This window comes from Elaeis guineensis, chromosome 1 (genome assembly GCF_000442705.2).
Source record: "Elaeis guineensis isolate ETL-2024a chromosome 1, EG11, whole genome shotgun sequence".
NCBI lineage: Eukaryota > Viridiplantae > Streptophyta > Magnoliopsida > Arecales > Arecaceae > Elaeis > Elaeis guineensis.
The window spans coordinates 14,625,559-14,641,216 of NC_025993.2; the positions used below are offsets into that span (position 1 = coordinate 14,625,559).

The window sequence follows — 15,658 nt, forward strand, 5'->3', positions numbered from 1 at the left end:
CTGCCTTTTTTAAGAGCCAGTTTGGATGGCCAACCAGTTTATCCATGTCATGTGACATTGCCTCTGAGAGTAGACTGGCCTAATCAAAGCAAAAGCTGAAGAAATCATTGTCCACCCATGGCTCAAGTCATTCTTCCCCTTCTCTACATACCAATTCCATCTATCTTATGTTTCCTAGCCTGGACATAATAACCACAATACATGGCCTTTCATGTTTATTCCACAAATGTTTAATTGCATAATGCTAATATGCCAATCCCATGTCAAGAATAGTCACAAAACTTCCATTCCCTCTAACTAAATTAGACGTGCATGAGATTCTCTCTGGTTCTCATATCCTCCATGAAGCTGAGCTAAAGCTGGGTGCTTTGCTGAACCGTTCATCCTTTGGCTGGCAGCAACACTTGGGAAAAGGGGAAGCAGCGGCTTCTGCTGGGTTTGGAGGAAGCCCTCTACATGGTTCATGCTCTACATTGCCCAATAATTACAGGAAAAAATGGGAGCCTGATGAGTTTATTAGAGCTATGGAAGTACATGAAATCCAAGGGGGAGTCATTCCCTGAGCTCTACAAGGCATATCATCATCTCCGAAAGAACTGGGTGGTGCCGCCAGAAACGTAGTATGGTGTGGATTTTTCCAGCACGTCGGCACCGTCCAGCTTTTAGCATTCACAAACATGGCAGTGATGATATCCATCCTTTATTTAAGAAGGAATTCACAGTGAAAGAGCGCATTAAAAGATGGCACTGCTATAAGGAACATTGCTAAAAGGTTTCCATCCAGCGATAGAAAGAACTGAAGATGTTTAATGACAGTAGACATAGATGCGAAACTAAGATGTCACAATACAAAAGAGTAAAGCATCTCAAATGAAAGAGAGAATTCCCATGATGCTAACGTAAAAGGCTGCTGAATCCCTTAGAAAGGCAACTTACAAAGCAATACAGAAGAAGCAGTACTAGCTCAATGCAGAAATCTCCCAATAAAGTCCCACAAGCATTAACTTTCCTGCGGGCACCCTCACTGACGGCGTGCTCGTGACACTTTCACGAGCGACCCAATAAAGGCCGAATTAGAGTTGAAGCATTGCATATGTAAAATCTCATGTGAGATTCTCAACTAATTGAAGCTACTCCAGCTACCTTATAGATCTCTTATATAAGCTTCATGGTTCACTGCAATACCATGCATGGATACATGTCGCAATCTAGGATGAGATATCACAGAGATAAACAAGTTGACAATCGATTTTACCAGTCCAAATAACCAGACAGAGAGAGAGCAAAACTGTATTGGATTACATATGGCACTCAGCACGTATACTTAATTCAGCTTCAAATTCATATTTCTGACTTGAATATGAATATGCCTAATTCCTCCAGACGCGTTTCACATAGAAGAATACAACTGTTATCAGCTATTCAACACTACTTCCATTGGGATAATAACCACGGCTAATTTACAAAGGTTTATCATTTCCCATAATAGTGCAAGCTGGGCATTTCCAAGAGCTCCCACATCAAAATACAATAGTCATGGTAGAAGATAGAATTTCAAAAGCAGAAGAAAGGAATAGCAATACTGTAACAGTAGGAATTCTCCAGAGTGGGGCACATTGAGGATGAATGCATAATGGCGCTTTATTTTTCCTCCAACCGCTGCAAGACTGACTCTGCAAATATCTGCTGCCTGAACAAGAGGCAAATTTTATGATTCAGAGCATAGATGGGGAAGGGAGGGGGGTTGGTTGTGGGGGAAGAGAGAGAAACTAATGGAAAGTCAGAATATCACATTCAACCGTGCAGATTAGAAAAATGTTTTTTTTTTTTTTTGGGTTAATGCTGTGAGAGGAATGTGGAAAAGAAGAAGGAGACATCTCGCATACTTTCTTTCAGTGAGCTTAGGACTGGGGCGGAAGTATTTCAAATATCCATCCCACGGCACCTTTTTGAGACCAGCTCGAATGGAAATCATGTCCCTAACCCTACATGACATGAGCAATGCAGCAGACTAAAAATTAGCAGATCAAATTTCTCATTTTGCAATGGAATATCTTACTTGAAGATGCAAAATTTGTTACCTTTCAGCAAATTCAATAGGCGTCTCTCCAGGTCTTATGTACTGAGGCTCCAGGTACCAAACATCGCAAACAACAGCCCACGATGTCATAAGGTGAAACAAATGCATTGTAAAAGATTGCCTGACAAACAAAAAAACTATTTCTCAGATACAGCAAAGCAATATAAGTCCATAATAATATTATACAGCTTAAACAAGCCAGTAGTCCATCACAAGCCTCGTGTCAACTTTTCATGCTAAACCTATTGGTACCATTCATTTCCACTTGGGGGGTGTTTGGTTGGGGGGAGTGGAGGTCTGGAATCGGAATCGGAATGAGTGACTCCCATTCCAACCGTTTGATTGGAAGGAGTCCCATTCTGATTCCGATTCCAGAGTGAAATGGGAATGGCTCAATCTATATAGAACTCAATCCCTACTCTCCTTTATGGATTCAAATTTTCATTCCAATTCCGATTCCGATTCCGGTGACGAACCAAACGCTTTAGGGGATTTGGTCATTCCGATTCCGATTCCAAGCCATTCCGATTTCCATTCCCTTTCTGATTCCGATTACGAACCAAACACCCCCTTGATGTAGTCCATTAACTTTTCTACACCAATAAGATTCTGGCTCTTATCCCACAGTAACAATATCCTAGCATTCTTATGAGTTTAATAAACATTTTCTTTTCAAATAACTGTCGATAACTTGCATGGTCATGTGATTATCATGAGTCAATTTTATGTGGAGAGCATATCTCCATGGATAAGACATTGTCATGATCCTTAATATAAGGTATTCTCACCTGCTTATGCAAGACCGGTAAAACATACATAGCGCGCACATACAGAAATAGCAATGCACCATGCTTGATGTTACAAGTTAACCCATGCCATTTTGTGTGAAAGGTGCTGAACAGAAGCCAGCAGTCATTACCATCTTCAATTTTCCATATACACTGGAATACATTGGCTGATCAGTAATTGGGAAAAAGTCTATGATTCAAATTCAGATTGATCACCCAATTACACTTAATAAACTTAGATGCTAATAGTTGACCTTGGAAATCCCAAAAAAGCTTACCTTGATCAGTAGATATTAATTTTCATTGATGCAGTAAAATGGATTGCTAGTTTTGCATAATGTGGATGTTGCTAATATATAATTTATCTCCTATATAAGGCATACCATCAGAAAAATAGTGATTTAAAGCAGATATGACCGCTTGGTTTGAACCAATTTAGACTGGTTCTGCTCACATACCAACCGAACCTCAGTACCCTCCGGCAATATAGATCTCTACAGCAAAGATTGGTTCAAAGTACCTCTTGCTTTGATACAGTATGCTAAGGGAAAAAAAGAACCGGAAAAAAAAAAAGGATGCTTGTTTATCTAAACTGTTTCTCATATGGCTTCTTACTTCTTACTGTTCCAGAAGGCATCCACAAAAATTTTGTTGTACTTTATTGCGACTGGGCAAACAGCACAACCAAGTTCAAAAGCACCCTGTGTAAAGCACATTAGATCAGTAAACTAACAGATCCAGAGAGTATTATCTATTAAGCAACAAATATGCTTGAAAATAAGTGAACAGTATACTATTCCAAACAATTAATTGACTTACTGCAAATGCTGACAATATTAAACATTAAAAAAAGCTTAGAAATCTCCTTGACAAAATAAATGAGCTAGACACAAGGCAGAGAACTACCAATAAATTTTCAGCTCAAATAAAATGTCAATGAAAACATTTAATCAGCTGACAATTATGGAACAATGATAACTAATATGAATTATCTTGCAGTAGATAATTATTAAAATACCATGTACAAATCCACTATTCTCCCTATAACTTCTCACAGAATGCCTGTGTGCGGCTGACATGGGGGCAACTTTCCTAGTGAACTACTGTATGATTTTAGCGCTAAATGCAAGAGATAATGCCTGTTACATCTGGCTCAAGGTTGAACTTCTGATGTGCAATACATGTCTACCACACATTGTCAAGGACATGCAAGTTTCACGACAATACCCCTATTATAACATGGTCTACCTCTGAGCTAACATGGAAGTGCTCTTCTTGCTCTGTTAGTATGTGCTGAGAATGCAGACCTTCTAGGCTAAAGTATTAAGATTTGCTTTCTCGATACCAGATCCTATATCGGTACTAACCTCTTACAGTGTTAGCGCACCTGATATGGTACTTGGTTCAGCAGATCGAGTGTCGGTACGGTACTGGTATAGTACGTACGACTGATATACACTGGTATCAACCGATATGGCAAAACTTGGATTAAACAATAAATAGCCTAAAAACTTAATGTACATTGCCTAAGCTCTCAAATACCTCAGTTTGGTGAACCCTGAGCAAAAACGAATATTCATGACCGTAAATTCGATATCGAACAATAATTTTACTAATGTCTTACAATGCCAGCGTAAATAACATAAATTTAATAACTAATACTGCAGATCAGCAAATTTCAAAGATGCAAAATTTCTCTGTACAAATCATTCTTTTTATTGATAATATAAAGGAAAAAAGAGAACAAATGGTTCTTGTTTTAGTCTCAATGCATGACACAAAAATCTTCAAAAAGAGCAATACAGGATGTGACTCAACCTCTGCAGACAGTTTAATGATACTGATCTAAGCTATAATGATATCAAGGAGATCAGACACAACCTTCTTGAACATGACAGTGTAATGGTTGTTGACGCAGGTTCCTTCTGGAAATATCAGAAGAGGGTTGTTGTCAGCTCCGTGAATATGTTCTCTTAACCTACAAACAGAAGCTTGGTTTATCAAGACCATAAACATGCAGAGAGACAATTGCAGTGTAAATCGAAAGAAGATTCCTTTTATTTTTTTCTTACTTTCGTGCCACAACTTCACGATCCTTTGATTCTGTACGGTTGAACCAAATACAACCAACACCTTCCAAAATAGTCTTTTGAATAAATCCTATGTCACAAAATCAAACAAGAAAATGAAGATTTTAGAGTCCTTAGATACTGAAAAGAGAATCTGAAAACCATAAATAAAAGAAACAAGTACAAAATTAAGGATATCAAATTTTTAAAAATAATATTCTAGACCCTTACCGACCCATCCAGGATGCTTTTGCATTATAACAGCAAATGCTGTCATCTGCTCTAGTATGATGAAATCAATCATGGAAGTGTGGTTGGCAACAAATACCTGTGCAAATAAAGTTGTATTCAGATAAAAGTAACATATGGTCGACAACTAGCAGAATATATATAGAAAGAACCTGCTGAGGGCGCATGCTAGGACGAGGCCCATGATACTTGACCACCCCTGTCCATGAAGCAACAAAGACACTGCATATCATCTCAACCAACTTCCTCTGGATAATATATTCAAGAAAAAGGGAAAACAGCTTATGAGTATTTTTATGTATCAGTTTAACAACTCAGCCAGGATATCCTACCATATATCAATAAATTATCAAGAAGAAAACTAAATTGGTCCCAAACTGAATAGGCAACCTAATGCACAACCAAATTAAATTTTGAAAAAGAACGTATTTAGAGATTCTGGGAGGTAAGGTACTTCCCCTCCATCTGAGTTTATTACTGTGGACTTACGATCTGAAATTGCTGGTGATAGAAGAAAGAAGAGAAAAGGAATAATAAAAGAGTTGATGCATCCTAAACATAAAATGGAACTGCTATTTTAACAAAGTAAGGCCACTTCACAGATTCACACCTTCATACTGCAAATTGCAGGAAATGTACAACCTGTTTACTTTTTCAATAGCCAAAATGGTATAAATTTTAATTATGCATTTTGAATGATTTGCACTGTTGATACAGAAAGGTCATATTTGACTTGGGTTATCTAAGCATCATTATTTTGAACACCAAATGATAACTCTGTTCCTTCAATAATAAGTCATTTATTATTTACAGAAAGGAGCTGAAAAGTGGGTTTAAGGTGTTTAAAAGTCATTTGTAACATTTAAAATCAGTCCTGTTACAAGTCAGATTTGTACACCATTATGAAATGATATGACATTTCATTATACATCAATAAGCTGAGCAAGTTATTAGAATTTATTTTACTCAAGATCTCTCTCTCTCTCTCTCTCTCTCTCACACACACACACACACACATCTATCTATCTACTTATCTATGCTGGAATCTCTCTAATGTAGCACAAGGTGGAGCATACAATCTGTTTCCATATCTGGTTCAGATCGGATTTGGATAGAAATTCTTGTATCCAATTGGATCCAGATATGGATCTGGATATATGCATATGATTTTGCAGAATCGAATTCGGAAATCTGGTTAAAAAGTCCATAAGCACCCAATAATTGGGGAAAAATTCTTCTATACGCACCTATACAAGGGATCAAACCCAACACATCATGAAATTTGGCATACTACTCAGACACCATGACATCAATGATTTCTATCATATGATTATGGTTTATTATACTTATTCAAGCTTGTTTGCATTATAAAACATGATAATTTCAAATACCTTGTGGTGTTTTTGCATTTTAATAATTAATTATTTTCATAAAAAATTCAATCCTCTTCCTTTTGACAAAAACTAAAGAAAAGAATAACTTCATTTATCTTTATAATATGTTGAAAACCTTTTCTTAAAATACTTAAAATATCAATAATTTCAACAAATTCCTATATTCATATATAATTTTTTCTTAAAAGTTCTTTAAGAAAAGAACTTCTATTCATGATACTTTTATTCATGCAACAATGAAAAAGTGATAATAGTATTTAATATAGAAAACTTTTAGTAACTGACATGATATATTCCATTTAAACAGTTTTAATTTTTAATATATTTTTAATACGAATCAAGTTGGATCAGTGATCCAAACCTTGGTCAAATCGATTATTGTGCAAGTTTAATAACTACATTTTAGACCATTACCAGGTTATGGTGTATCTTGCAATCTTGATAGTGGATTTCATTTCCATCCTTTACAATTATATCATTTATTTAGTTTTAGCCCAGTGCAATGATGCAAAACCTAAAGAACATAAGAGCATGCTGAAGTTATGCACTTAACAAGCAAATAATCTATACATACAAAAGCAGGTCTAAATAGATGAATCTGGGACTTAAAGCAAACCTCCATAGTTCACCAAACACTAGAGAAATCTCGATGGCAAGGAAAGAAGAAACTATCTGACGTCGGGAGCTGCATTCATCTCTGAGGCAGAAAATAAACCAAAGAAATAAAGCTCTTTCCATCCTTGCTTTTTTTGATTTATCAAAGCCAACCTCCACAAATATTCCTCCAAGTAACCAAGCCTTCTCAATTAGTTTTCAAGTGCTTCTTATGCAACCACTGCTATTTCAAAATTTCTCTTGTAGCACTCAAACCTACCTCTATAATCCATTCTATGTTAAACTCATATTGTTCACAACTTCCTCATATATTGACCTCAAAGCTGATCAGCTAACAAATGTCTACTTCTTGTTATATCATAAGACTAGAATGTGTTGAGAGGGATGCAGGTGTTATTTTATTTTTAATAAAAATAATTTATATAAATAAATCATAAATGCTAGAAGGACTTGAACCTCTGACCTTGAGGTTCATATAATTTATATAAATAAATCATAAAACATGGAATAGGCAAAGGCAAGGGGTGAAAATGGGAAAAGCCAGTAGGAAAATGCATGTGGTTAGACAAGCCTCAAGCATGGGCATATCATGAGAGTTCATGCTACATAGTAGAATTGACAATATAACCAAGATAATTAGCACACAAGCACATCTACCTTTTGCATGCATTTACATTTCTACAAGAAACATCCTAGACATTTCAGTCCATCTTCCAATCTTTCTGTACTAGGAAACCAAGAAACCAATAATATCATGTGTTCATGTGTATGGCTATATCATAAGGTGACTACAAATATACAACTAGCCTAACAACCAAACTGATTTTGCACCTAAACTTATTGTTGCAGCATTTGTTAAGGGCCTCTCTTTATATTGACACTATTGTATTTTATTTGCAAGCTCTTCCTAAACCAACTTGTCATGCTTCACAATTCGACATTGATTATTTCACCTCTACTAAGCTTATTCGTTTTGCTTGCATATTCATGTTGTTATGGCTAGCTTTATACTGAGTATGAAGTGATATTTGCCCTTCTCTTTCTGTTCTTACCTCTTACTAGAAAACATATAAGAGTTAATATCTAGATCAACTAAAAAAGGGGATAGAAGATGAAAGTCCACTTCTAGTTAACAAGGTGACAAAAGGACAGGTTAACAGGAAGGTGAAGGAAGAGTATAAACTAGAAAATGAAACTAAAATTTGATTACCAATTTAAGAATCACAAATCTAACACTATGCATATGCACAAATAAACAAAAAAAAAAAAATTAAAGTAACAAATACAAAAACAATTTTTTGGGAAAAAGTAATATTTCATACAAGCATTAAAATCCAGCTGCAATATTTTAATTACAAGAGTTATAAGACCCACCTCTATTTTACGCCTCCACTTATTATGTGCTGTCAACAAGAAATGTACAGGAATAAAGGCTGCAAAGAATACTAGCCACCCTGCTGTCAAGATTGCAACTCTACACCAGTACGTGCATGGTACCGAATGGGAAAAAATGAAAGTTAAAATGATTGTGTATACAATTCAAAGTTGAATTGCAAAAGCTTAAATTATCTTTATAAAAAATGCAAGAAAAGACAACCATAATTACATGATACTAATATGCACTGATCTGATGACTTACCTTTATAGGGGTGTCAAAAAGCCAGGTTAAACCCAGGCCTGATTTAGGCCAGGGTTCCAAACCACAAGCCCAAGGCTCGCCCAGACTAAACCTAGCCTGAGGATACCATGCCAGGGCTGCACAACAGCTTGGTAACATTTTCAGGGCATGCTGTGCCCAAAGCAGGCCTAATTATTTTCACCATATATTTGAGCCTCGTCCAACTGAACTCTTTTGCACTTTTAACTTTCAAACCTAACCAGGCTTTAGGGCCAAAGTAGTCTGGCTGGATCTTCAGGATGCTCAAGCCAGACTGACCAATTAACAGCTCTATACCACTGACTTACTAATATTAAACGCATCAATCTTGTATAATATTAAATGGAAAGACCCTATAAATGATAAGGTTGCTGCAGCAAAGAACATAAACAAAAAACCTCCTCCCTTTGTATGACTGGTAGGAAGGCAATCACAAATCCAAACCATCTACCCAGCCTTAGGTTCCATATAAAGGAAGAGAAATAGGATGCTTAAGTGTTAACTAGGATAATGCACTCTATAAGGAAATGAAATTTACCACCTAAAGCGGCATCCATAGTGTCAGTTTAAGATAACAGGCAGTGGCACTCTGTCATCTTTTGGGTTTCATAGTTGTGGTCCAATGTCCAAGTGTCTCCATGTACAAGTCTCCCCATCGTCACTCGCTCTTGTTCTTTGTCATTTACATTCTAAAGCTTAGAACTTTATCTTGTTGATTAGGTCGGTGATCATATTAATCAATCCTTGCTTGTCAACTTTCATAACTTCTTGGGAGGCTCCCATCTCATTCAAGAGCAAGAAATAAGAAATCATTCCAAAACACCAGTCTATCATGTTATGGCTTGTTCCAATGTAGAGTGATAGTCAAGCTTCACTACTAGATTTCTGACCAAATTAAGTTTGTTATTATCATGCCAACCAGAGTTCTATCCAGGTTTCAAGCAAATTATTCTTTTTATGAATAGGCAAAAGCACTTCTTTCAACATGTTCATCCTACTAATAACACCTTGTTAATTCCAATGTTTTGATCAAAATTGTGACCCTCATGAAGGCTCATCTTTATTCATGCTTTCAATATCGACCAAGCAAACACGTTGATAGTCATCTTGAGTTAGATAAGCATATATGATAGTCAGTTGGATTGTACTATGTAAAAACAATTCATTATATTGTAATCCTATATTGAATGAAAGGTCATAGACCATTTTAATTTCTTCCGTAGGGAGTTTGCCTTCATTAGTGTGTTATACCATGCAACTGCAGCATGTGCAACTTTGATCCTTTCCCCACTTTTAATTTTGTTTGGAGTTCGCCTTTATTAATGTGTTCTATTACACAACTGCAACCCATCCGAATTTGCTCCTCAAGTTTTTCGCCAATCATAGAAAGTGCTAGGTGACAACCTCATAACACGAGTAGAATACACTGATATGATTTAAAATGGTGTTGGAAAACTAACTCCCAACTGCAGAACAACTCAAAATGCTTCATGACAATCTGTTCTCTCTTGCAGAGAGTTAGTATACGGTTGCAGAAGAATATCCACAAAAAAAAGGTTCACATGCATAAGAAGATAAAACCTTTTGTTTAATGATAAGATAGATGTGATTACAAGGGCTCAACATGTGTAGTTTGGCCAAGTATCTTCATACCCAGATTTTAGCCATGCCTGCTCCAGTCTTCCCCTGTTTGTTATTTTTGTACTTCCATATGAATTGAAAGTAGTTGAGCAACCAATTAATATAACATGAAAAACCAAACACTTCTCCTTCTCAACTTAACCATGAAATTTACAAAGACCACTTTTCAAAAGCATTCAACACGTCATGCCTTAAGGAAACATCCAGAACTTTGTTTGCACAATAGAAGAGAGTGTATTTTTAGACAAAGTTCCTCCACACAGCCTGTAACATTGTTAGTTTAACAATGCTGCGACTTAGGATCAAGACTGGTAATAGAAAGGTCTAATAAGCCTATAAACCCTGTTTATTTTTTCACCTAATTTTCGTAACCACAATAAAAAAAGGAAAAACAAGCATTTAACTATCTGTTAAAAGTCACCCTATAAGAATTAATTCATTAAGAGGGATAGAAACCACAAGGCTCTAACTCAGTTTGCTGATTCCCAGCATCTTAGTAGTTAACATCTAATCAATCCATCACGTATTCCATCATCTTAGTAGTTAACACCTAAAAACCATCGCAAACAACCTAGATTGCAATATAGAAAATTTGCTCGCACATAAAGAGAAAACTATGCAGCTAAACGATGCAAATTATAGTTACAAATGCACCTTGTTCTGTTTCCATTAAAATCTAATGGCTATTCATGTTTAGTTGTTCATAACAAGAAATTATTTCATACCTTAGGGGAAAAAGAATTCCGTATCTAATAATCACTCCCAAGCACCATAAGGGAAATAAATAGACATTCCAATTCCAGGGCTCTGGAGGATTCGATTTAAAGCAGCGAGTGAAGGAATCCTGGACAAAATAGTACAAATGTCAAAGGCAATATATCTGGATAATAGCTGTTTTTTTATAATAAAAAAACTTAAAATGGATCAACAAGTATTTGAAATGTGAAAGGAAAGACATGCTTTACTTATTATGACTAACATATCAAAATAAAAATCAGATAAGTTTCCTTGAATAAGAAATGTAAAAATTACATTATAAAAGGCTACATAAACAATATATACATGTCCTAATTTTCCAACACTAATACAAGAAAGTCATACTAATGTCAAACATTTTAAAGTGATATGATTTATGTGCATTGTTTCCTATTATCAGGTCAACATTTAAGGAGCTACAGTAAGATGAACATTTATTTGACCTAGCTTTGCAGAGGTTCACCACTTCACATAGTAGTCTATACAGCTACATAGAGAAGTAAAGGCAACGACAAGGAATTCTTAGGCAATGTGACCCACAATTAGACTAGAAATTCAATTCCTAATGCAATTTTTATGAAACATGAAACACAGTAGAACAGAATGAACAACATTGAGAATCAGACATGCCAAGCAACACCTTCCAGACAGTTATGTTCATAAAATCTCAATGAAATAAAAGATACTAGCTTCATGATTTGTGTAGAAATGATAGTTACCTTCAATTATTCGTCCACATATTAAGGGAGCTGTTGGAGTTGCACAAATTAAGGACAATCATGAAGAAATGATTGAGATGGTACAGGCATGTACGAAAAAGATATGAGAGGGCTCCAATAAGGAGAGTTACTCCAATTAATGTTTAAAAAAGCAGAAGACCTCCCAACAATAATTGATGTGTAAAAAACAATTCCAACCAAGGTCCGCGGAACAAGTAGGGGGATCCATGCTGGCTGGCCAGCAGTATGAGTCCGTACGGTCTATATCAGATCAGACCGACATGAATCAGGGAGGAAAGTAATCAGGGAGGAGGAAAAGAGAGAAAGAGGGGAGGGAGAGGAAGGCCTAAGGAGATGCCGGTGGTGGCCAATAGGTGGGCCATGGACAGGCTCGGAGGGTTGCCAAGGTCTCCGCTTCCTCCGCCAAATCGCTATCAAGAGAGAGATAGAGAGAGGAGGAAAAAAAAAAGGGGAAGCCGGCGGAGAGGCCACTAGAAGGCCTCCCGTTGGCCACCATGGCCGTTAGATGGCGAAATCGCAGCCTGCGACTTCGCGAGCATGAAAGAGGGGCAATCACCTCTGTTTCACAAGATTCTTTTAACAAATCTCAATTACAGTGAAGCTGGCAAACCCATTGCCGTCTTCACTGGTCATCATCATTTTAAAAAAAATACGATGAATAAAGGTGGTCGACCTTGTTCTATGGTCGTGGCTCTGCCGCGCCTTTTCGGCCATCCAGTGGCCATGATGGCCATCTGACACCCTCTTAGCCGACTGTGCCATCCTCCGATACCCTTGCTCTCTCCTCTCTCTATCTCTCTTGATTAAACATCCTATCAGATGACACAAAATTGCGGAGGCCTCCCCAGCCCTCCGATGCCCTTGTCGGGCCACTACTAGCCCTCCGATGGCGTCATCCCCTCCTTCCCTCCCCTCCTCTCTCTCTCTCTTCCTCTCTTTCCCTCTCCCTCGTCTGATGTTCAGATTCGGAGGGCCGAACCATCTCAGTCTGTGGCCGGTACAGCTTGGAACGCCCCAAACTATCTGGTTCGGGATGGTTCGGCGAATCATAATTCCAACCCTTGTAAATCTCTAAGATACTTAACACTGGCAATGCTCAGAAAAGAAAAAATACATTGAAACAACAAAGAAGAGCCCACAAGCATCCAGATTATAGAAAATAATATAGGACATCCATATTTACATTGCAATCCTATACACAAAAAATATGAAAAGCAGAATATTCAAGTTTAGTCAACCAAGAAGAATATTTTCCACCAACAGATGGTCAACAACAGGCCTCTCCCAAACTAAATTGCGGACATCAAACAATTGATGCCAAAACTAACCATCCAGATTCAAGAACCTAAACGAACGCCACCAAGAATTCCATTCTAAAATATATGCAAAATCTTTCCTTTAAATCAAATAGCTTCAAGCCTTCAACACTTGAGACACGATGCCTATTGAACAAAATGGAATTGAAGTATTTTTCTTTTTAAAAAAACAGACACATTGACACAAAATGCGAACCTTAACCCTAATTTTTATAAAATTCAGTACCATCAGCACATTCCATAACCCTTTATATCCATATATTCCCATTCTGGAGTCCAAATCCTCTGATCAGCATCGAAAGAAACAAAGATGAGAAGGAGAGGGAGAGCGACGCTTACATCAACGATGGCGCCGGCGGCCTCCGTCAGCGTGGGAGAAATGTCGAGCAAGTCCCTCCTGATCCAAAGAATTAGTAGGTTAGGGTTTCTTTCGCAACCCAAAAATACCGAATTCAAGGAAAAAAAGGGAAATAAAGATGAAGAAAATAAAATAGGGAAGGGATTTGAGAGAGAGAGAGAGAAGAGAATAGCAATAGGATGCGGATACAGGTGGAGCTTCTTGGGGGATTCTTGGATGGAGTCGGTGGTGAGGTACTCCTCGATGTTGGGGCGGTCCAGATCCATCTCCGAGCTCGATGACCGCAGCTCAACCATCACGGCTGTCACCGAACGAGAGAAAGAAAGGGGAAGCACGGCCTCTCTCTCTCTCTCTGACGATCTCCAAGCGGCTCAAGAGCTGGAAGTCTCGCTAGGGTACCTATCCGACCCGAACTTAAATGTGCCCGTGACATGTAACGGCCGCCGAACAGGTCAGATGGAGTACGACCGCCGATCCGAGTTCGTTTTTTTTTTTTTTTTTTACTGTTTTGGTTTCGGACGATCCTCCGGGAAATATAACTTACAGCATCAGTAGACAAGGATCACACAGCTGGTACGGGGCTCACCAAACCAAAGGTCTGTTCATGAATAAAATATTTATTTAAAAATTTATATTTATTTAATTATTTTTTATAAATAATATTTAAAAAATAATTTATTCATATTTTTTTACACAAAAAGAAAAACGTAAAATTTATTACTCATATTTTTTTATACTAAAATTAAAATGATTAAAATAATTATCAAAAAAAAAATCTAATTTATGATTCCAAACATAACTCCTATCCAAACTTTCAAAACACCACCTCCTATCTCACAAAGCTAATATGCAGAAAATAAGGAAGAGGATATATTAAACTATGAGTCTCCATCTCTCTCATTCCATGGTGGCTGGTGCAAGCTACCATGACACACATTTGGCCCTTGAGTTGAGTAGCATGAGAAAAGTCTTGTTCATGGATCCACATTACCGTTCAAAAACGTGGAACTTAGCCCAGTGCAAGTCTCACACCATGGATTAATATCATATTTATATTATCACGAGAACAAAGAATTCTCCTGATCAAAACTTCTCAAACCCCATAAAATATCATGCTTGAGAGGTAACTTATCATGCTTGATTTTCAATAAGGCATGTTGGGTGATTTTCAACTTTCTCAACTCAGTTGCTTGAGAGGTAACTTATTAGGCATGATCCTCAACAACCTCTCACCCTTCAAACTACTGCCAATATTATCAATAAATTTATCCATAAAAAAATGATTTTTTGTTAAAAAAAATTGAACTTCAATTCTAAAATGAATTATAAAATCTCAAATTTTTAATTATCCTTCATCCTTTTTTCCGCTGCTTTTCTCCCTATATTAATAGAGAATCTATAAATTCTTTTCCCTTTTTCTTCTAATAGAAGCTGATGGATTTAGACCCTCTATTAAATTCACAAGAAAATTGAAAAAAAAACATCCCATAAATTTTTATGCTAAGCATCACAAAATTTAACGATAAAAAATTCATGATTTAATTTTTCACAGTACTAATAAACATCATTTCTACTTTATTTCACAATAAGCAATATAATATGAATTTCAATGTTATATTTATTATTAGATTTGTCTCTTTCCTTTTGTTTCTATTTTTGTTTTTTGTTTTTGTTTTTGTCTTTTGGCCCGCCAATAGCTTCAACCTGTTGGTGGCGGGCCACACAAGAGATGAGGACTCGAGTACTAAGGGCTCATCTGGGCCGTGATCTGGCCCGACGAATTCTGCTAGGGTGGGCTTGGCCAACCCAAGCGAGCCCGGCTCAGTGAATTTGATGTGGGCCGGGCACCTAAAAAGCCAAAGGTCTGAGGAAAAGAGCCTAATGATTGTAGAAAGAGCCTTTCAAGACTACACAAGGCTAAAGACAAGAGCCCAGCTTGTCCAGAGGACCAGATGGAGGTGGTTGCCTCCCTAAGAGGCCCTGGGATCTTCTTCT

The 15,658-nt window shown here is 37.1% G+C and overlaps 1 protein-coding gene across 2 annotated transcripts; it reads right to left on the reverse strand.

Annotated features, from left to right (window-relative positions):
* Positions 1-1,319: 1,319 nt before the first annotated feature.
* Positions 1,320-14,074, reverse strand: LOC105038022 (glycerol-3-phosphate acyltransferase 9). Of its 2 annotated transcripts, XM_010913693.4 has the most exons (12): positions 13,853-14,074; positions 13,645-13,702; positions 11,219-11,337; positions 8,570-8,669; positions 5,339-5,434; positions 5,169-5,265; positions 4,941-5,028; positions 4,750-4,846; positions 3,484-3,569; positions 2,082-2,201; positions 1,887-1,985; positions 1,320-1,690 (listed from the first exon to the last, which is right to left on the reverse strand). In XM_010913693.4, exons 1-12 carry the CDS (start codon positions 13,957-13,959, stop codon positions 1,642-1,644), a joined length of 1,116 nt encoding a protein of 371 aa, XP_010911995.3. In that variant the 5' UTR covers positions 13,960-14,074; the 3' UTR covers positions 1,320-1,641. The 2 variants fall into 2 exon arrangements, 1 of the variants encoding a protein (XP_010911995.3); XR_012137975.1 differs by lacking the exons at positions 1,320-1,690; positions 1,887-1,985 and adding an exon at positions 2,869-3,021.
* Between the last annotated feature and the right edge of the window lie 1,584 nt (positions 14,075-15,658).